This window comes from Sturnira hondurensis, unplaced genomic scaffold, assembly GCF_014824575.4.
Source record: "Sturnira hondurensis isolate 20B ecotype Veracruz unplaced genomic scaffold, ASM1482457v3 Scaffold0018097, whole genome shotgun sequence".
NCBI classification, from domain to species: domain Eukaryota; kingdom Metazoa; phylum Chordata; class Mammalia; order Chiroptera; family Phyllostomidae; genus Sturnira; species Sturnira hondurensis.
The window spans coordinates 1893154-1913874 of record NW_028090728.1 but is presented as its reverse complement, the minus strand read 5'-3'; the positions used below and the strand labels follow the sequence as shown (position 1 = coordinate 1913874).

Genomic DNA, 20721 nt, shown 5'->3' with positions numbered 1-20721 from the left:
ACTACTAGCCTGTCATATATTTTATCCCTAATGCTGTGAAGGTTATACTATCAAAGTGGTACAGGTGAAAATATGACACTACAAGAATATTCTAGAACTGGTCCAAGGTCACCCAGAAGTCTTTCAAGTACCTAGACCTTTGCAAGTCATTGATGAACAACAGCAATGACTTCCAAGATGTATGAGAGCTGAGTTAATGCTTAGGTCTGGACCCACAGCTCAGAGCTTAAGTCACAGTCCCTACAGCCTCCCACTACTAGTCAGGCAGCTTGACACCATGGAAGCTCAGACGCCCATTTGTAAAACATGACCAACAATATACAAGGCTGTCATGAGGTGTAAGTAAGGTGCTGTACATAGTGCTTGGCCAGTGCTGGGCACGAGGCCGGTATTCAGAAATGCCGACAGCAGGCATATTCACCACAATCTGCTTCAGCTGCCTGCATCGAGTCTTCAGAGAAGAGTAAACAAGACAGGATCACAGGCCCGGGAGCTCAGGAAGGGGGAGACTCCATGGGAGGCTCCAAGCAGCAGGGCTGCCAGAGCTGCCTGTAGCCAGAGAAAGTATGGCCTAAATCCTTGTGATGACTGAGGTTCCTGGGGCTTTGTTACTGGAATACGTGGAGGGTGAAGGAGAAAGCACAGAAAGGAAGTGAAGCAAAACAGCAAAGAGGAAATACCCAGGACTGCTGAGAAGGTGGTGTTTGCCCCAGCTCTGCTGCTCACAAGGCTTGGTGGGGAGCCCACTCCTCAGACTGGGGGCTGTGACCCCCACAGAGGGCAGTAGGCAGAGAATAGGCACCTGCTCTACAGAGTACCAGGACCCACCTTCCTGGACCACCTACTGCTAGCATACATGGCAGCAGTGTGAGCAAAGATAACAAAGTAAGTACACTGTCTGCCAGAAAAACTGTGCCATCCTAATTGTGTAAGTGCACAGTGACCAAGGTGGATGGCACCTGTGAGCAAGGCCTTCACTGGGAAAGTCCATCTCACTCAGTACCTGCTTCTCTGGACGTGGTCCTGACTCATACCCCACCTGCAGCCATAATGCCATGGCCACCAGTCTACAGACACACACTGACTGGGCGAGCCATGGTGTGAGGCTGTGTGCAACCACAAGGGGTAGGGTCACAGCTTGGGGTCTGTGGGCACCCCCCAAGTTTCTTTTGATACCTGTTACTACTTTGTATCCCAGCTCCATCAAAGTATCAGCCAGAACCCTGCAGTTGGCCACCACCTGGCGCTGATAAAGTCTGAATTCTGGAGACAGGGCTTGCTTCAGAGCCACAGCGACCCCTGGCAGGAAGAAACAATGAGTTAAGTAGGAAGGGCAGGATCAAAAGACAGACTGACAAAAAAACACTTTCCACCCAGGCTTCCTTGCTTTTCAGTGTCACAGAAGGGCACGGATTACATCCATTCCTCCCCGCCGCCCCACCCCCCTGCAACAACAATGACATATGTATATATGTTTTTTTAAGATTTTTTAAATTGTTTATTTCTTAGGAAGAGGGGAAAGGAGGGAGAAGGAAAGGGAGGAAAACATTGATGTGTGAGAGAAACATCAATCCGTTGCCTCTCGTACACCCCCAACTGGGGCCCTGGCCCGCAACCCAGACATGTGCCTTGACTGAGGATCAAACCAGCGACCTTTCTGTTTGCAGGCCAGCGCTCAATCCACTGAGCCACATCAGCCAGGGCACTGACATATTTCTAACCCTACGGTTACTTGGCTAAACCTCCATACCTCTTCTATTGGAGGAGGTGCTTTTGAGGTAGCCTTTCTTCCAGGCACAGAAGTTTTGTGCTAATAAAATGATCACAGCAAAGTTGTTCTTAAGCAAGATAGATTTTAGAGTCATTTTAAAGCTTGATATGTGAAAACGACTGCTTAGCTGCCCTGAAAGCTGATGCTTCGATGCCAAGTTATGCAGATCTTTCAGATCAGAGTCCAGGTGTGAGGTGAGGCCTGTTCTACCCTGCACGTCCAGACTGCTCTGGTACGCAGTGTTCAATCCTGAGCCCCTAGGGGGCACAGGAAATGGAGGTGAATGCAAAATGCATGTGCCCAAGACGGGCCATGGAGGCCTCCAATCAGTGTGTGTGGAAATGAGTGGTAAAGGCTCAGAGGTTGGTAATGCCAACCCTCAACAATCTGAGGGTTGAAGGGACTGCAGGTGCTGAGCTTGAAGGTACAAAAGAAAGTGAATATAAAAGAAAATACCCTGGTGGATGCCCTGTCCTATGCTCTGTTGCCTAAGTTCCTCATTCACTGTGTCCTTCTCTCCCCTCTTTGGAAACACTAGTGCCTCTCTTGATGGAGAAATTACACCTTTGTCCTGGGCTCTTCTAGCAATTGCTTTGTTCCAAAGAAGACAATGGAATAACTCCTGAGATCATCACAATTTCCTAAGCCACTTGTAGAGAGGAGGAGTCAGTTAGTGACCGCCTGCTGGGCGGTCGTGGAGTCAGACAGATCCAGGGGCTGGTGCAGCCCCGCAGTCCAGGATGCTAGGGTCAGACACAGGTGCCTCTTCCCCGCTGAAGGACAGGATGTCAGGGAAGAGGCACTTAGTCTTTGGTCATTGCACTCCCCTGCTATGCCCTCTTCCAGCTGTCAAATTCCTTCCGTTATTTCTGAAAGAGGGCTATCCACAAAATGTGCCTGCCCCTCAGTTTTGCCCAGGAGTGGCCACCCATGTCCCTACCTTATACCAGTCACTAGTTCCCCTTGTCTCCCGTGTTAGATCTCCTAGACAGAGATATTCCTCTTGTTTATCCCCAGCATGGAAGTCCTGGCACAAACTTTGGTGGGGAGGTGAGATTGGAGTAAGGGGCCACAAAATGAACAAGAGCAGGAGAACCCACAGACTGACAGCAAGGGGCCCGCCAGGGGGAGGTACACTGTCCGAGGGTTTGGGATGGGTTTGGTGATGTTTTACCAGCAATGGCATGGTTGTGGGGGCCTCCCTGCAGTCCTGGAAACACAGCAGAATTGATGAGCGACTCCAGGTTGTATAGAATCTCTTTGCCAGTTTTGGGATCCACGCTGCACACTCCTGGGTGAAGAAAAACATCAGAATGGGCACAACGGATAGGCTATTACCTTTGTTTTCTCCCTGCCTGGACTCAAACTCAGGCTGGCTAGCGGGGCACTCAGCACAAGCCTGGCCTCTACTGCTGGAGGTGCGCCCTGGTGTGAAATGCTGTCAGGCAGAGGAGGAGGGCACTTCCAAGAGGAAGCACACTTCCAAGCATGGGCAGACCACCCTTTCACAGATGAAATGAAAAGGTGAAAATCTCCCTCCAAAGAGATTGTAACAAAGAACACTCCATGTGCACATTTCCTCAAAGGAGTGTCAAAGAGCAGCCTTCTGAGATGACTACTTTGAGGGAGACAAAGTATCTAGCTACTTTGTGGCTAGATAAGGGGGTAAATGAGGTTCCTTTTGGAATAGAAGTTAATAATCAGCAATAGCAACTACTAATGTTACTATAGAGCTTCTTGTGAGCCTGAACTGCTCTAAGCACTTTACCTAAATTAATTCGTTGAATCCTCACAAGAGTGGTCTAAAGAAACTGGTACTATTATGATCCCTACTCTAGAGTGAAGAAACGAGGCACAAAGAGGGTGCACAACCAGCCCGAGACCACAGTAAATGAGGGGCACAGATAAGGTCTGCACTCGTTGGCTGGGTCAAACAAGCCAGGGCACCAGGGAGAAAAACAGCATCTCCCAGGCTGGTGGGAAGGGCTCCGGGCTGCAGAACCCACAGCCCAACTGACCCTCAGAGGAGTTTAGGGGCTTCCAGTGGGTAAATGCACGTGTCTAGGGGCTTAGAGTCCCTGATTTAGGGGTAAAGAGAAATCTAGTCTCCAGAGGGCTGCTTTCTCTGCTGCCAGGCTCATGCACCAGGGCCCACCACAGGCTGAATGAGGCCTGACCACTGCTCTGGATTTCTCAGATATGGGAACCCCAAAATAGTGGGAGCACCTACAAACCTGCGGTCCGTAAGCGTTCCATTACTGGAAAGAGAAATTCCTTACTAAGATAATAAAACTGGCACTATGATTTATACATCAATGCCTTATGGTTTGATTAGTGTGAGTCTTTGAGAGAAACATGGTGGACTACAGCAAGTTCACCAAAATAACGCTCTACTGCAAGGCCTTCTGGTAGCCTGCCCAGCCGTGCACGTCCTTCCTTTCACCCCAACAGCTGCCTCACAAGGAGGATTAGCTGAGCCAAAGAATGCTGGCACCCAGCACAACATCCTTCCTCCTCTCCCAGGACCCAGAGAACTGTGCTCAGGGTTTCTTTCTAGGTCCCTTCTATAAAACCTGTTTTTGTCCCCTTCTAAGTAGCTCTCTCAGGGATCCTAACATCATCAAGGGACCCCAAGTGAGCACTTCCTGCAGCTTCCTAAATTAAATGTGAATACCCAGCCAATGCCAGCACACCACACCCAGGAGCACACCTCGCCTGTAGAAGATCATGCCAGCTCGGCAGCCTCTCAGGGTTTTGTGGGTGGTGGTGGACACCACATGGCAGTGGTCAAAAGGGGAGGGCACCACACCAGCCGCCACCAGCCCGCTGATGTGTGCCATGTCGGCCATGAGATACGCCCCATTGTCATCAGCAATCTTCCGCAATCGAGCATAGTCCAGGTTTCGGGAGTAGCAGCTGGTTCCTAAGATGGCAAAGGTGTCACTGTTATCAGAAATACCCTCGGCCAACTGAGGGTCGGCTGTAGGGTGGCCTCTGGACATATACATATTTGAAAGCTTAGAGATTCCTCCGTCTAAAATCTGAGAAAGGAAATGAAGAATATTCTTGAAAAACATCTTTGTGCCAAAGGCAACTGCTCTGATCTCTGCCTCTTCAATGTCATGGTAGTCAGGATGGCTCCAGCTATTACTACCATCCCCAATTAGTCAAGAATGAACATTTCTAGATGCTTCTCTGAGGACAGCCTCACATCTTATTCCACCTAGTACTAATGTTGACAAGACAGACACCTGTCCTGAAAGAAGAGAATGTACTTAGATCCAAGAAGCTCAGCTACCCAAGGCAGAAACTAGCAGTGAGCAAGGATAGGGTGGGGAACACTGTCATATCTTAGCTTTGTAAGAGGCCCGGGACTGGGACTAAGACAGCTGTTTTCTGCCCCATTCGTCACCTGCAATAATCAGCTTCGGGTGGAAGAGGCGGGCGTTCTCCTCCAGCTGGTCATAGTTGATGTAGCCCGTGTCTGGGTTCACCTGCGGAATGCCATGGACACAAAGCTCAGGCTGCCCTCTCCAGCCTGCCTGCCGCCCCACCTGAACTTGCACCAGCCATCAAGGACAAGATGACTTCTTCCACGTGCCCAAAGTTGTTTGCTCCTCTCCACCATGAAAACAGGAAAGATGTCCCAGGCCAGGACTTGGGGGTGAAATGTGATACCAGAGTATTCGGCCTGCACAAGTGGCACAGACAAGCGAGTATCACTCTTGGACCCACGATGCCCTAAGGGGTCCCAGGGGGAAAAGTGAGCCCCTGCCCCCAGGGCTCTTCTGGGATGAGAAGGAATGAAAAAGCCACTGCAGAATGACACAGGAGTGGAAGACAAGCAAAGACACAGTTACCTTCAGGAATGAGACAAAGTGCCTGCCAACAGCACTTTCAGTCCAAGTATAATGAGACCAGAAAAAGGAATAAAGGCATAAGGATTAGAAAACAAAAAAGCTGACATTACTCAGACACCACAGTTATGTACCTGGAAAAATCTGACTCTGGAGGCAAGCTATTAGAATTAGTAAGTGAATTTAGCAAGGTCACTGGATAGAGGGTCAAAAACCAAAAATCAATTATATCCATATGTATAAGCATCAAAAAACAGAAAACGAATTTTTAATAATTATATCATTACATAGTTTCAAAAGCCATAAAATATCTAACAAAAGATGTATAAGACCTCTACATAAAACCTTACTGCGAGAAATTTAAAAACATGTAAAAAATGTTACAGTAATGACAGCTGGATGTGCTCGTGAAAGGACTAGTAACAGAAGGGCGCCGGGAAGAGAGAGCCTCTGTGCCGGGCCACCGTGGGCCCTGCAGGACCAGTGTGGCCTTCCCACTGAAGGCACGAGGTCGGCCGAACACCCACCGTGCACACAGTGGTGCCTGCGCCCCTGCTTCAGCCACATACAGAAACCCAGTGCAGATGGACTGCGATCCATCTACATGTGGAAGATAAAAACACTTTCTTTTTTGGTAACACATTTCTTAGTAAGGTCAGTTTATTAAGGTTATGTTAAGGCATTTATATTCAGGGAAAGTACAAGTAATTGCAGGGGTTTACTGTTGGAAAGATTCAGGGATGTGGGGCATGGGAGGAGGTGGTGAGAAACTTCCCGTGCAGAAGCCCTGCACAGGATAAGCCCCACGGAGGTTAAGGATTTGGGGGGAGGTGGTTACCCTTTCCAAATTAACAAAGGGCTTTCAGTTCAACACAATGGCAGAAACCTGTGTGCAAGGTTACGGGAACCAAGAAGTCAGGTGGAAAAGCAGGCTGAGAGGTGATTTGTAGTTTTTGTTTTGTGGTTTAAGGGTGTAGCTGATTCTTTCTCAGTCACCAGAACTCAACAAAAACTGTTACCTTGATGAAAAATCAATGGTTGATCCACAATAAAAAAATGAACATCATTCTACAAAATTTTTTAAACACATAATTACCCCAAAGTCTGTTGCTACTCTCTCCCTCCACATTTTGTTTTGAAACTTGTGGGATTTTCTTTAAGGTTTTTTTTGTTTTTTAATCTTGAAATTTTGACAATAAAATGGCTCTTGAAAGAATTCACAGGCATTTTTAACAAACTGTCCTGGGTCCACAGTGGTGCAGAGACCTTGGACAGGAAGGAAGGAGGGTTCCTTAGTCACAAAGGGGGAGGGCATGGAACAGAAGGTACATGTTTCCCACAGGGAGGTGGGATGCCTGGCCTTATGCTGGGCGGCTGCCCAGAGGGTGAAAGAAGTCCCACTGCTGGCAGGGGCGTGACGGGTGGGTCAGGAAAGGAGCCTCATGGGCAGAGGAGGCTGTGGGAGGCTCAGCAGGTTTGTGTCCTGCTGTCTGACCACGAAGGCTGGTAACCACAGAAGTCCCTCTGGCTGGTGAGGTGGCTGAGCTGGCAAGGGTCCCCGTCCCAGCCACTCCACAACCTCGCAGGCCCACTACTGGGTGGGGCCTCCCCACAGCGTTCACGGGGGTTGGGGAGGGCAGGCTGTGGCCTGTGTAGTGCCTGTCAAAGACAGGGGTGGCTGTGGGGAAATGGTGCAGCCCCAGGCTTGCTAATGCCAGGAAGATGCTTCAGTAACAGCAGACACCAGCCAAAAAGTGTAAGGCCCCCAGAGGCCTTGTCTAAGGATGGAAAGCAAACCACTGATTGCCCTGCCACCATTCTTTTCATTGTAAAAGAAAATGTAGGAATTGGCTTTTGTGGTCTAAGGGCAAAGACAGAACATTGTGTTACTACTGTCATGTTTCAAAATCCATCTTCAAGGTCAGTGTTGGTCAATGCAATACCTGTCACCAGAAACTCCAAGGCTTTCCATGAAGAGACAAGAGCTGTTACTTGTGCACAAAAAGCTTATCCACAAATACTAGAACTGAGACAAAGGCTAATAATAAAAACAGCAAACAATCAAGGACATGCAACAATGACCTCAGAATACCAAGAGAAAGCAATGGCTTGATTTTCTTAAAAGGATAAAATCATGTCTGACACCTTTGTTTATGGTGGGACACATGAAAGTAACCATGAACAGACCATCATCAATACACACCGCGAGAAGATAGTTTCTGGACATGAGAAAGAATCATCCTGTACACAGAGTATACCATAAACAAGCCTGCAAGTTACCTCTTTTCTACCCATCTCTTTAATTATCTCTATAGGTAAGTCACTAGGCCCTTCATGAGCCCATGAATCTTACATGCATTGTTTTGACCAAATTCTTTATAGATGAGCAGGGCCCCCACACAGGCACGCATCAGCCCCATGTGTGCACACAGCCTGGCTGACTGGGCTAAGGAGAACAGACTAGGTGCTGATGGTGGGCTGCTGGTTCCAGAGCTGGAGCTAAGGACGCAATTGCTATCACTAGGGGTCCAGGCCTGGTGCCCCTGGCTGCTGAAACTGTTGTCCCAGCTGTCACTGAGCCCTAGTTCTGGAGCAGTCAGTACCCCTGCTGTGGCTGGAACTTCCTGTGCATCTGCCTCTCCTGCCTGGCTCTCTGTGCCTCAGCTCAGCCCCTGTGTCCCTCCCAACTATCCCCAGCTTGCCCTGTATGTCCGAGGAATCTCCATGGTAGGAAAATGACAAATAGTGAAAGGTGGAGACTCCTGTAGTGCCAGGTGAATAAAACGTATTCTTACAGGGCAGCCAGACATGAGCACTGGAGGCTTTCTGAGCAGACAGACTACAGAGCTATGCAGAGGGACACTCTTACCTTGTAGGGCATAGATTCAAAAAAGATGGACGTAGCAGAGATTTTCTTCTTATCTGTCATGAACCCGTGGGTCAGATGGCCTCCATCAGGCAGGTCCAGGCCCATGATGCGTCCATGGGGTTCCACCAGGGCGGTGTACACTGCAAAGTTGGCAGGGGACCCTGGGCCGGGCAAACCAGAAGTGGCACCATTGCTTTTGTCCATGAGGCAGCCAGCAGGAACCCAAGCTTGGCCACTAGGCCACCAACCAGAAGTGGCCAGAACAGATGTCCACCATGATGTAACAGAGTGACATGCTCCTCTCTGACTCCCTCTGCTTCCAATCCCTGTCATTTTCACAGTTTTCAGGCTTATAGCTAGCTTCAGACATGATAATCATGAGAGGAAATTGCTTGGGACTAGAGTTTTTACAAAAACAGCCCTTCCCACTTTCCCTTCCCTTCACATGAAAGAACCTGATCTGAGGATTTGGTGTCCCATCTCATCTTGGCACCTTGTGAATCAATACATCTTTTCTCCAAACTCTTTTTGAGCTTTGGCCTTTCAAAGGGTAGGGCACTTGGACTTTAGACTGGTAACAATCAGGCCTTCCTTGCACCCTCTGTACCAACCCCCTTAAGAGGAAGGAAAGGAGGATGGTCAGGGACAGGGCACTATCTCTGAGGGCTGAGAAGAACCAGGGGACAAGGACATGGAGAAAACCATACACACACACACACACACACACACACAGGATGGGCTTCACTTATTTGTAACTTCTGTTTATGGGCAATCCTCCTAGGACTCCTCTCCAGGCACATCAGCCCCAGGTCTAATAAGACCTGGTAATTACCTGAGTAGGGCTGGACATTGACTCCCCAGCACTGGGGGTCCAGACCATAGACCTGCAGTGCTCGCTTCTGACAGAGGGTCTCCAGCTCATCGATAAACTCAGTGCCACCGTAATACCTGTGTAAGAGAAGCAGGGGGCTTAGGATTGCAGAGAGGTCAGCAAAGCCAGGGTGGGACAGAAGAGCAAAAGGGGAGAGACTCAGTACAGACTCCACATGACTCATCTTCCATCAGTGCCAAATGCTGTGACTCTGAACAAGCGTCTCCTCATCTATAAGGAAATTCTGACAGAGCTACATGGGCAAAACGTGCATTGGCATTATGCAAACTGAATAAGCCAGTGGTGACTGTGTGAGCTCCCTTATGTAAAGTACCAAGAGTAGTCACATTTACAGAGACAGAGCATGGAATGGTGGGGTTGGATGGGAGGACGGGTGGAGACAGCTTTGGGGGTTTTTTTTGCATTGCTAATAAAATTTTACTTTTCATTGAATAATTACATATCAAAATTTATCATACATTTATGGCTTTTATCTGTATTCATCCTAATAATCATAATTTAATCCAAAAGAAAATTTTAACACTTATGCCTTATGGTCACAAAACACTAAAAATTTTAAATTAAATGTATATACATTTTTTATTATAGTAAAAAAAATAACATAAAATTTACCAACTCAACTAATTTTTTTAAAGACTTTATTTATTTATTTTTAAACAGAGGGGGAGAGAAAAAGAGGAAGAGAAACATCAATGTGTGGTTACCTTTCATGCGCCCCCTACTGGGGATCTGGCCCACAACCCAGGCATGTGCCCTCACTGGGAATCAAACCTGTGACCCTTTGGTTCACAGGGTGGCACTCAATCCACTGAGCCACACCAGCCAGGGCTGAAATAATTTTTTTAATCCTCACCTGAGGACATACTATTTTCACTGATTTTAGAGAAACAGGAAGGGAGGGAGGAAAACAGCTATGTGAGAGAAACATCAATTGGTTGCCTTCCAGGCATGGATTGTATTCACCTGGACCAGGGATGGGAACGGAAACCTAGGTATGTGTCCTGACTGGAAATCGAACCCACAACCTTTCAGTTACAGGACTACGCTGAGACATACCTGCAAGGGCTCCATCTTAACCCTTTTCAAGCATGTAGTTTAGCAAGCAGTGTTAAGTGCCTCACATTGATAAGTACATTCATGTTGTACAACAGATAGAACTTTTTTTCTTTTTTAAAATTTTAACAATACACTTTATTGATTATGCCATTAGTTGTTCCCTTCCCCCCTCATTCCCCTCCACCCTGCACACCCCCTCCTCCCCACATTCCCCCCTTTAGTTCGAGTCCATGTGTCATAAGTTCTTTAGCTTCTGCATTTCCCATACTATTCTTACCCTCCCCATTTTCTCCCTACCATCTAAGCTACTTATTCTCTGTACCTTTTCCCTTCTCCTCCTCCCACACCCCTGTTGCTAACCCTCCATGTGATCTCCATTTCTGTGGCTCCACCAGATAGAACTTTTTCCTTCTGCAAAACTGAAACTCTATGTCCACTGAAGGACAACCCCCCACTTCTCCCTCCCCCAGCCCCTAGCGACCACCACTCTACTTTCCATCTCTATGATTCTGACTACTCTAAGTACTGCATATTAGTGGGCTCGTGCAGTATTTGTCTTTTTGTGATCCGGATATTTCGTTTACCATAATGTCCTTAAGATTCACCCTAGTAGCATGTGATAGGATTTCTTCTTTTTTAAGGCTGAAGGACATCCTATTATATGGGTATACTACATTTGCTTGTTCATTTATCCATCGATGGACCCCTGGGTTGCTCCCATCCATTGGCTCTTGTGAATACTGCTGCTGTGCACATGGGTGTGCAAATATGTTTGAGGTCCTGCTTCCAATTCTATTCAGTATATATACCCAGAAATGTAATTGCTAGGTTACATGTAAATTGTATTTTTAATTTTTTAGGGACCTCCATATTGTTTTCCACAGTGGCTTGCACATTTTACATTTCTACCGACAATGCACAAGGGTTACAATTCCTCTCTGTTCTCACCAACACTTGTTTTGTTTAATATATTTTATTGATTATACCATTACAGTTGTTCTATTCCCCCCTTCATTCCCCTCCACCCGCACACTCCCTCCCCCACCATTCTCCCCCCTTAGTTTATAACCATGTGTCTCAAGTTCTTTAGATTCTATATTTCCCCTACTATTCTTGCTCTCCCCCCTATCTATTTTCTATCTACTGTCTATGCTATTTTCTGTGCCTTCTCTCCCCTTCTCCTCCTCCCATCCCCATTGCTAACCCTCCATGTGTTCATTTCTGTGGTTCCACTCCTGATCTAGCTGTCCTCTAGGTTTGCTTTTGTTTTAGGTGTGGTTGTTAATAACTGTGAGTTTGCTGTCCTTTCGCTGTTAATATTTTTCATCTTCTTTTTCTTATATAAGTCCCTTTAGCATTTCATATAATAAGGGCTTGGTGATGATGAACTCCTTGAACTTGACCTTATCTGAGAAGCACTTTATCTGCCCTTCCATTCTAAATGAAAGCTTTGCTGGATAAAGCAATCTTGGCTGTAGGTCTTTGGATTTCATGACTTGGAATACTTCTTTCCAGCCCCTTCTTGCCTGTAAGGTCTCTTTTGAGAAATCCGCTGACAGTCTGATGGGTACTCCTTTGTAGGTGACTGTCCCCTTATCCCTTGCTGCTTCTAGGATTCTCTCCTTCATTTTAGTCTTGGCTAATGTAATTATGATGTGCCTTGGTGTGTTCCTTCTTGGGTCCAACTTCTTTGGGACTCTCTGAGCTTCCTGGATTTCCTGGAAGTCTATTTCCTTTGCCAGACTGGGGAAGTTCTCCTTTATTATTTGTTCAAATAAGTTTTCCACTCGTGGCTGTTTCTTTCCCCCTTCTGGTACCCCTACAATCCGGACGTTGGAACGTTTAAAGATGTCCTGGAGGTTCCTAAGCCTCTCCTCATTTTTTTTGAAGTCTCATTTCTTCATTCCTTTCTGGTTGGATGTTTTGTTCTTCCTTCTGGTCCATTCCATTGATTTGAGTCCCAGTTTCCTTTCCATCACTATTGGTTTCCTGGACATCTCCCTTCCTTTCAATTAGTTTAGCCTTCATATGTTCCTCTAATTTGTGACTATAATCAACCAGTTCTGTGAGCATCCTGATAAACAGTGTCTTGAATTGTGCTTCTGAGAGGCTGGTAATTTCTCAGTTGCTTAGAGTTATCGGCTCTGGGACTTTGAGTTCTTCTTGCGCCATCTTTTGGGCTGTTCATGCTTGTTGGTAGCAGGATCGGATCCCTAGGTGTTCACCAGAGCAGGGCAACTCAGTCGCTGGGTTGTGACGTTGTATGTGGGGGCGGGGTCAAAGAGGAACAATGGTGTCCCGTCTGCCGAGTCCCAAGCCGCAGCCACAGGTGCGGCAGGTGCCACCGTCACCGGGCCCTCGCGTTTCGGGCCCTCGCCCCCTGGGGCCTGCGTGGTCCGTCTCCCTGTGCGCGAATGTGTGACCATGGTCAGTCTGCCCCACACCCTGACTGGGTCCGGGCTACCTGCGCGCCTAGGTCTGGGGATCTTTTCTGCCTGACCCTGCTCCGCTGCTGGCTCCGCCCCTCTTACCATCCCCGTTGAACAGTTAGTGGTTGTCAGACTTCCGTATAATTCAATTTTCTGTTTTTTGGCTGTGGCTTTGTTCTCTAAACCTTTGTTGTATGCAAACTTGGTTGTGGGAAAAGACACAGTGTTTCCAGCTATGCCTCTATTTTGGTGGAAGTCTTGTTTTGTTTTTGATAGTAGCCATCCTAATGGCTGTGAGGTGGTATCTCATTGTGCTTTTGATCTGCATTTCTCTAATGATAGTGACGTTGAGCACCTTTTTGTGCGCTTGTTGGCAGGAGTTACTGTTTAAAGGGTACAGAGCTTTGTTCATGCAAAATAAAAAAGTTCTGGAGATGAATGGTGGTGATGGTGGCACCATACTGTGAATGTACTTAATGCCACTGAACTGGGCATTTAAAAGGGGCAAATTTTCTACTATGCCAATTTTACCACAATAAGGAAAAAGGGGGAATGAAAGGATTTTACTCACAATGAGGCTGGTTAATAAGAAGCTAGGAAAATTCCTTGGCAACTAGAACGGGGAAAGTGAGACAGACAGCTGAACAAACTGGCTGAGCAATTTACAGCAGATACAGAAGGTTACCAGGACACTGGGTGCCTAACAACGGACAAAACTGCTGCCAGACCTCATACCCAGGGTGCCTCTTCCTTCCCTGCCATATAGCTGGTCATGTGGTTTAGACCCCCTGCCCTGATGCCAACCAATCAGTGGAGACCATGACCCTGAAAGGATACATCTGGAAAAGCTAATGAATACTGTATTGGGATCTTTCCCTAAGACCTCCCCCGGAGTCACCTCTGTAACATAAACTCAGGTATGCTTACCATGAATAAACAAAGACATTCCCATCACCAATGATCCCAAGAGTTTTAGGAGCTCAAGCACCAGAAACCAAGCACAAAAACCAGGTAGTTTTGATCATACCACACTTTGAAAACACCTGGATTCGACTCAGCTCTGCTCCCTACGTGTAAACTTGACGGGTCACTGAATTTGAGTGAGTCTTAGCTTTCCCGTCTTTAACATGGGGAACACAGTACTACTTTCTCTACTGCGCTGCCAGGAGGATCAAATGAGATATCAATTGTGAAAATACTCAGTGAACCCTTCAAGGCACAATGCAAAAGTTAGTTATTCACGGCATAAGAAAGATAAGCAGTCCAAGAGTTGGTCTGGTTTGGGGCCCTTCTACAGAGAGCTTCAGGGCATCTCAGGATAGAATGCCAGTTCAGCTCCAAGGGGGCCGCTCCTTGCTCTGTGTCCTTTGGGACACAGATGTACACATTTGCAAAACACACGCATCAGATTCTGTAATCACCACTTTTGCCTGATGACAACTGTAAAAAAAAAAGAACATGCTGTCTCGAGGTTCTTGAGGTTCTTGGGGTGAAAGAGTGGACTGCAATCACTGCAAATGGAAACCCAACATTAATGGAGCAGAAAGGGTTCCCAGTACCACAGGTTCTGGAAACAGTTTCCACTTTGGGGCCGCTCCTGAAACAGATCCTGAGACGGCAACCACCACCCTCACTCTGAGTACTTACTGACCGTCTTCCAGAGGCTGGACGACCATTCGGCAGCTCTATGGGCTGGCCTGTTATTCTAGAAAGCCCCAGAGGGATTGTTAAGGTGACCCTGAGTCCAGCTGCTCCTAAAACACCAGTACTATCTCACATGCTGGGCACTGGAAAAAAGTTATGTCAGAGAGCAGGAGGGGACAGGAGTCCTCGAGTGGTTTGGATTCTATGCTGATTTGGGATGTCACCTCACTAAGTCAGAGCAGGCCTTTGATAACATTCACATACCTTTGGCCTGGGTACCCCTCAGAGTACTTGTTATTTAGGCAAGAGCCCAGGGCCTCCAAAACTGCTCTGCTGGCGAAATTCTCTGAGGCGATCAGCTCTAATCCAACCCTCTGCCGTTTGCTTTCCTTCTTAATGATGTTGTAAACCTAATGAGAAAAAAACAATAATATGGGAAATGTAGAAGCCAAAGAACTTTTAAGTATGACACATGGACATGAACTAAAGGGGGGGAATGTGGGTGGGAGAGGGTGTACAGGGTGAAGGGGAGTGAAGGAGGGAAAATGGGACAGCTGTAATAGCATAATTAATAAGATAAAGAAAAAAGAAAAAAACAGATGCTAAACATCTGGATCTTGGAATCCAGCATCTTGCTCTGATCAAAGCCATAACCTAGTGAAGAGAAGAACCACCGTCAGAGAGCCATGTTTTGTGCTCAGAAGCTGTCCATGACCCAAATAGCCAAACTCAGATATACTTAAAATAAGTATCTCACCTAACTTTTAATTGTATTCCACCTTATTTTTAGTTCTACATTTCACCATGTTTTTCCTCCCTGAACCTTATTCCTCACTTCTCTTCTTTAAAATAAAGACAGAAAGGAGACCAGTGGTCGCCTATGGTTTGGGAGCCTGGTCAGGTAACTGCTACATATGGGTTCAAGGTTTCTTTGTGGGAGGGCAAAAGTGTCCTGAAATTGACTGTGAAAACACTAAAAACTACTGAACTGTGCATTTTAAATAGATAATTTGTATGGTAATTGAATGACATCTCATGTATGAAGCTGCTATAAAAATACATTATAAAAGCTGCTTCTTGGTGTCTAAATGTACTCTCTGAACTGTATCAAAGGGCCCAACCTCAGGGACCCCTTTCTGCAGCCCCCACAGCCAGCATGGCGCTCGGTACTCTGTAAACTGGAGAGCACTTAAATTTGCCCAGAAGGGGCCTTTAGCACTTTGTCAGCTGCTGCCTTAAATCTGGCACTCCTGTACTAATTGCAAGGCTATTCTGAATAAACTATTTTTAGGAACACCCATGAAGACCCCTTACACCTCACCTCTATGTCGTTGTCTTTCAGCGGCTGTGCCAGCATTTTATCATGCGAGCGCCACAGGTCAGCATCCTTGGGAGCCCCGTTGACCTCAGTCGCCATTGCACTGGTTCAAAGTTGCCTAAAAATAGAACTTCCAACATGAAATTTACTCAAAGCTCACTGAAACCTGTTAGTTCTCTGAGTTGCTAAAGAACCAACACTATTTTTTAAAATATTTTATTTATTTATTTTTAGAGAGAGGGGAAGGGAAGAAGAAAGAGAGGGAGAAAAACATCAATGTGTGGTTGCCTCTCACATGTCCCATACTGGGGACATGGCTGGCAACCCAAGCATGTGCCCTGACTGGGAATCAAACCAGCGACCTTTTGGTTCACAGGCCTGCACTCAGTCCACTGAGCTGCACCAGCCAGGAGGACCAACACTATTTTCTACCCTTTCCCTCAAAACTGCCCAGTAAACACGAAGATATTCTATTGCAAAACCACTGCACGGGACTCCCACTTCCTTTCTAGTATATGTGCTGCCGAAGCGAGCACTCCCACTTCCTTTCTAAATGGTGGATGTCAGCTTGTTATCCTGTTAGTAATGAGAACTATGCCTGACGTCTAGGAACCCTGACCCAGCCGACAGACAGCTCTATGCTGACTTTTCTCAACTAGCCTCTTCCTGGGTATGGCTTATTTCTCCAACTAAATTCACCTCCTTGAAGGCACAGGCTGTGTGCTACTTTTATTTTTTAAATCTCCCACAGAATCCAGTGTAGCCAGACATAAAGTAATATTTGCCAAATGCCTGAACAAATGAATTACTGACTTACCTGTTATTTTTTCCATTTTTTTCCAGAATTAAAGTGAGGCTCAGAGCCCTGGCTGGTGTGGCTCAGTGGATTGAGTGCCAGCCTGTGAACCAAAGGGTCACTGGTAATTCCCAGTCAGGGCACATGCCTGGGCTGTGGGCCAGGTTCCCAGTGAGGGGTGCTGGAGAGGCAACCATACATTGATGTTTCTCTCCCTCTCTTTCTCTCTCCCTTCCCCTCTCTAAAAATAAATAAAATCTTTTAAAACAGGAAGTGAGGCCCAGAGAAGTACAGTATCTTAGCCCCTGGCTACACAGCAAGTTGACCATGAAGGTCAGACTCAAAACCCCAAATCACATGCTCCAAATACCCATAGGGTTCCTACAGGAACTGTAAGTCAAAGCACACACTTGCTTAAATATAAACCCCCCATAAGAATTATAGGTCAGATCTACGTGTTGATATTTTTCATCAGAAAACTGCATCCCATTAAAATACTGAAAAATATACATTTCTTAACATGTTTCTACAAAGAACAAGAATCTGTGATCAGTGGCATCTCCCCTACTGTGAAAATTTAAATATGAATAGGACCCAAACTCCCTTATCAACAGTAGGCAGCTTTTCTGTAGTTTTCCATTAATTTCACCCAAAACTGATTCATTCGACAACTATTTATTGAGGACTTCTCTGTGGAGCCCCTGCATTGCTATTCCCCTGGAAGTTCACAACTGCTAAGTCAGTTGTGAACTGACTAATACAGTTGTGAACTTAACGGACTGGGGTCCTGCCTTCAAGGGACTTCCCTGGTGGGGAAGATGAGTAGCAAACAAAATAAATGCACTATATGCAGAAGGAGGAAGTGAGCAAAATGCCGTGAAAGACAAGAGCTGGGTGCTGGGGGCACAGAATCAGGGGCCTCTGCTAGGAGAGGACATTATGAAAGAGCCCATTTCCCAAGAGTACTGTGAAATAGTAAATCCATGCTGGTCTCTGCTCCTACAACCCTTGTGATTTCTTCAGCAGTAAGAGCAGAAAGAGCATCTCTTGTTCTAATGTGGAGACTGGGTGGCTCCTGGATGGGTTGGTCACCAGAGACCAAGCCCTGATTAGAAGCTGGGGATTCTCAACCCAGCCCCACATCTCCCCAGAGGTGGGAGGGGCTAAAAATGGAGTGATGGTAATCATACCCACGTGAGGAAGCTCCATGAAATCCCAATAGTAAGGGTTCACAGAGCTTCCAGGTGTGTGATCATATCCACACCAGGAGATAATGCACCCCAGCTCCACGGGGACAAAAGCTCCTGTGCTCAGGACTCTCCCAGACCTTGCCCTGGCTGTTTGTCTGTATCCTTTATCACATCTTTTTAAAAACTGGTAAATGTTAAGGGTCTTCCTGAGTTCTGTGAGCTGCTCTAACAAATGGTGGAAATTGGGGGTGCACGGGAACTTAATGCATAGCCGAGTTGGACAGAAGTTGTGGGGAACCTGGGGACATACTCCTTGTGATTGATATGTGAGGGAGGGTGGTCCAGTGGAACTAAATTAACCCAGGTTACTATCAGAACTGAACTGTAGACACCAAGCTGGTGTCACTGAACTGCTGATATGTGGGAAACCCCCACATACCTGCTGTCAGAAGTATCGTGAGTGTGGTGGTGGTGTGAGAGTAAAGAGAAACACAGCAGAAAGGTTATAGCTGTTCCTAGACAAGTACACACACAGTACAATTTGCTAGACAAACTGTACTTAATTTGTACATTATTTAACTTGTACTTTATTTAATACCCATTAAATAAAATAGTCCAATAGTCCCAAGTTACAGTGATCCTCCTTAATCTCTGGTAGAGCTCCTAAAAAGAAGCTATCAATAATCTCTAACCAGGAAATTCCTAATTGGGGCTTTCAAGCAGTCATTATTTTACCACACTCACAAGATTAGAAATGCAGCCACCCTGCAAAACAAAGGTGGAAGCACTTATATGTAAATGCAATGGAAACATGTGGCAACAGCTGGGCCACCTTGCCAAGGGCAGGCAGGATGGTCAGCAGTCTTGAATGTGGCTGGCCAGGCCCGCATTTCCTTCCAAGGTGGGGAGGCATGTAAATGGTTCGGGTGCTCTGCCCATGGCTTTTCCACGCTGACCTCTGTGCTCAAGAATGGCCAATTCAACCTGTGTACCTGTGTGGAGGCCAACACACAATGCCCTCAGCAAGGTGGTAGGCCCACAAAAAAAAGCACCAGAGCCAAAATAGGACCCTTGGTCTTAGGATCTCAAAAGAGAAAAGCTTCTTTTAAATATTGACTAGTGTGTGTGTGTGGGGGGGGGGCAGGGGGGCTATAAAGGGGATAAATGGTAATGAAAAAACACAGTAAAAAATATTGATTAGTCAAGATTAAAAGGGATTTGAGGATGGCAAGTGACAAAGAAGACTACCAACTACTGAATAACTCAAGTCCCCATGGAACCCTTCTCCTGTGAGCGGGTCAGACAGACAAGGCGCTCTGAAAGGCATTCAGTTCCACTGTGCTCAGGAAAAAGGACAGCATCTTGCCTTCCTCTGCATCTTGATCACTTCACTTCTGAGTGTCAACCTGCTGCCCTCTGCCCTGGTTGCAAATGTTTTCCTTATTCAAGATGCTACTTCTAAGTCACACTTCGTTCTTAACCCCAGGGTGAACTTAACCCCAGGCTGCACAGGTGCATATCCTCAAGTCCATATTAAACTTTTTTTAACCATGAAGTTTGAATTCTTCATTCAGAGTACAAGATTCTTTGTCTTGTTTCAATTACATCAATTATATATATAACCTATTTTGTCTATGAAGTCAATTAAATCTATTAAATCCAGTGGCATCCTGAATTACAGTAAGAAAGACAAAGATCCTGAGTGTGATGTACCAACTTGACTGGGCTGAGGGATGCTGCTCACTGCATAACAGTGTGGCATGACCCTCACTTCAACCCTTGGGAGAGAGACTGAAGTCACCTGCTTCCCCATGCCTCCAAATCTCGGACCCTGGGCCTTGGTCACAACTGGAACCACCCTGTCTCATACAGATTCTGTGATCTCTACAGAAGAGAAAACTGAGACTCAGGGTTTGTCACCTAATAAAGAGAATCTGAACAGTTTTACCTCTAGTTCCAAAGCCCTTCTTCATCACTCTACACTAAATAAAAGCCTAATTACCCACCTTCACTGCATGTTCCCTCAAGAAAGAAATTAAAACTTTGATTCCATAACAATCTAAACTGGTTCCAGAGCAGCACCTGCCTGATTGGTGGCACGTGTCTGCGCTGTGCTAGGCTGACCAAGGTTCTCTTGACTTCCAGAACCTCGAAGCACAGGGCACCGAGCCAAGGACGCAACAAAGAGACGTCTGTCTCCCGGAGCAGGGGCGGCAGACTGCAGACAAGGCGCATTCCTCCCCCAGGCGGATTTGGTCGCACTCCGAAAGGAGCGCGACCACTAACACAGTAGAGAGCGCAGGAGAGCGCAGGCTCGGTGAGCCTCGGTTCGATTGAGGATTGTGCCATTTTGCTAGCTGCGGGGTCGCACCTAAATCGGCCCTTCTCTCTGAACCTCACCTTCTTCATCTGTAAAATGGGCTACAGGATAGTATTCTATTCGCAGCTCTTTTATGAGGATACTGTAGCAGGTGAAGGGCTGCGCTTAAAAGTTGAATACTTAACCGGAGAATGCTTAGGAGAGCGGCAGGCGTTAAGCTGAGGCCCCCACCTCTACTGCATCTGTGTGTGGCCAGGTACGGAAGCTGCGGCCTCATGGCCGCCCAACCCTTCACCTCACACACTAACAAGGCGCTCCCCACTTCCTCGGGCCTCTCAGCGCCACGTGGGGGTGGGGAGTACCACCAGAGGACGCTCACAGCAAAGTGCTCAACGAGCACTGAGGTCCCCGAGGCCCTAGGCCCGAAGCTGCCCACCTACCTAAAAGAGATCCTGCGCACCACCCTGTCGATACCTAGCCCACGCTGATGGCTGAGCGACCAGAATCCGCTACACAGGCCGCGGGTAATCCGCCGCGCTGGCAATCCGCCGCGCTGGATCCGGAGCGAAAGGCGCACGG

At 47.0% G+C, this 20721-nt stretch overlaps 1 protein-coding gene across 3 annotated transcripts in view; it reads right to left on the bottom strand.

The window, feature by feature from the left end:
- SHMT1 (serine hydroxymethyltransferase 1) overlaps positions 1-20721 on the bottom strand; it is a 23305-nt gene extending 2584 nt beyond the window's left edge. Inside the window, exons 1-9 of one of the 3 annotated variants that reach the window (XM_037068763.1) lie at positions 20583-20721; positions 15840-15966; positions 14783-14928; positions 9330-9445; positions 8498-8658; positions 5184-5265; positions 4482-4694; positions 2946-3062; positions 1177-1299 (exon numbers count right to left, since the gene is read on the bottom strand). In XM_037068763.1, coding sequence (XP_036924658.1) covers positions 1177-1299; positions 2946-3062; positions 4482-4694; positions 5184-5265; positions 8498-8658; positions 9330-9445; positions 14783-14928; positions 15840-15935 — 1054 coding nt within the window. In that variant the 5' untranslated portion in view covers positions 15936-15966; positions 20583-20721. Of the gene's footprint in view, positions 1-1176; positions 1300-2945; positions 3063-4481; positions 4695-5183; positions 5266-8497; positions 8659-9329; positions 9446-14782; positions 14929-15839; positions 15967-20582 lie in introns of those variants that run through there. The other 2 variants (XM_037068762.1, XM_037068764.1) reach the window with 2 other exon arrangements.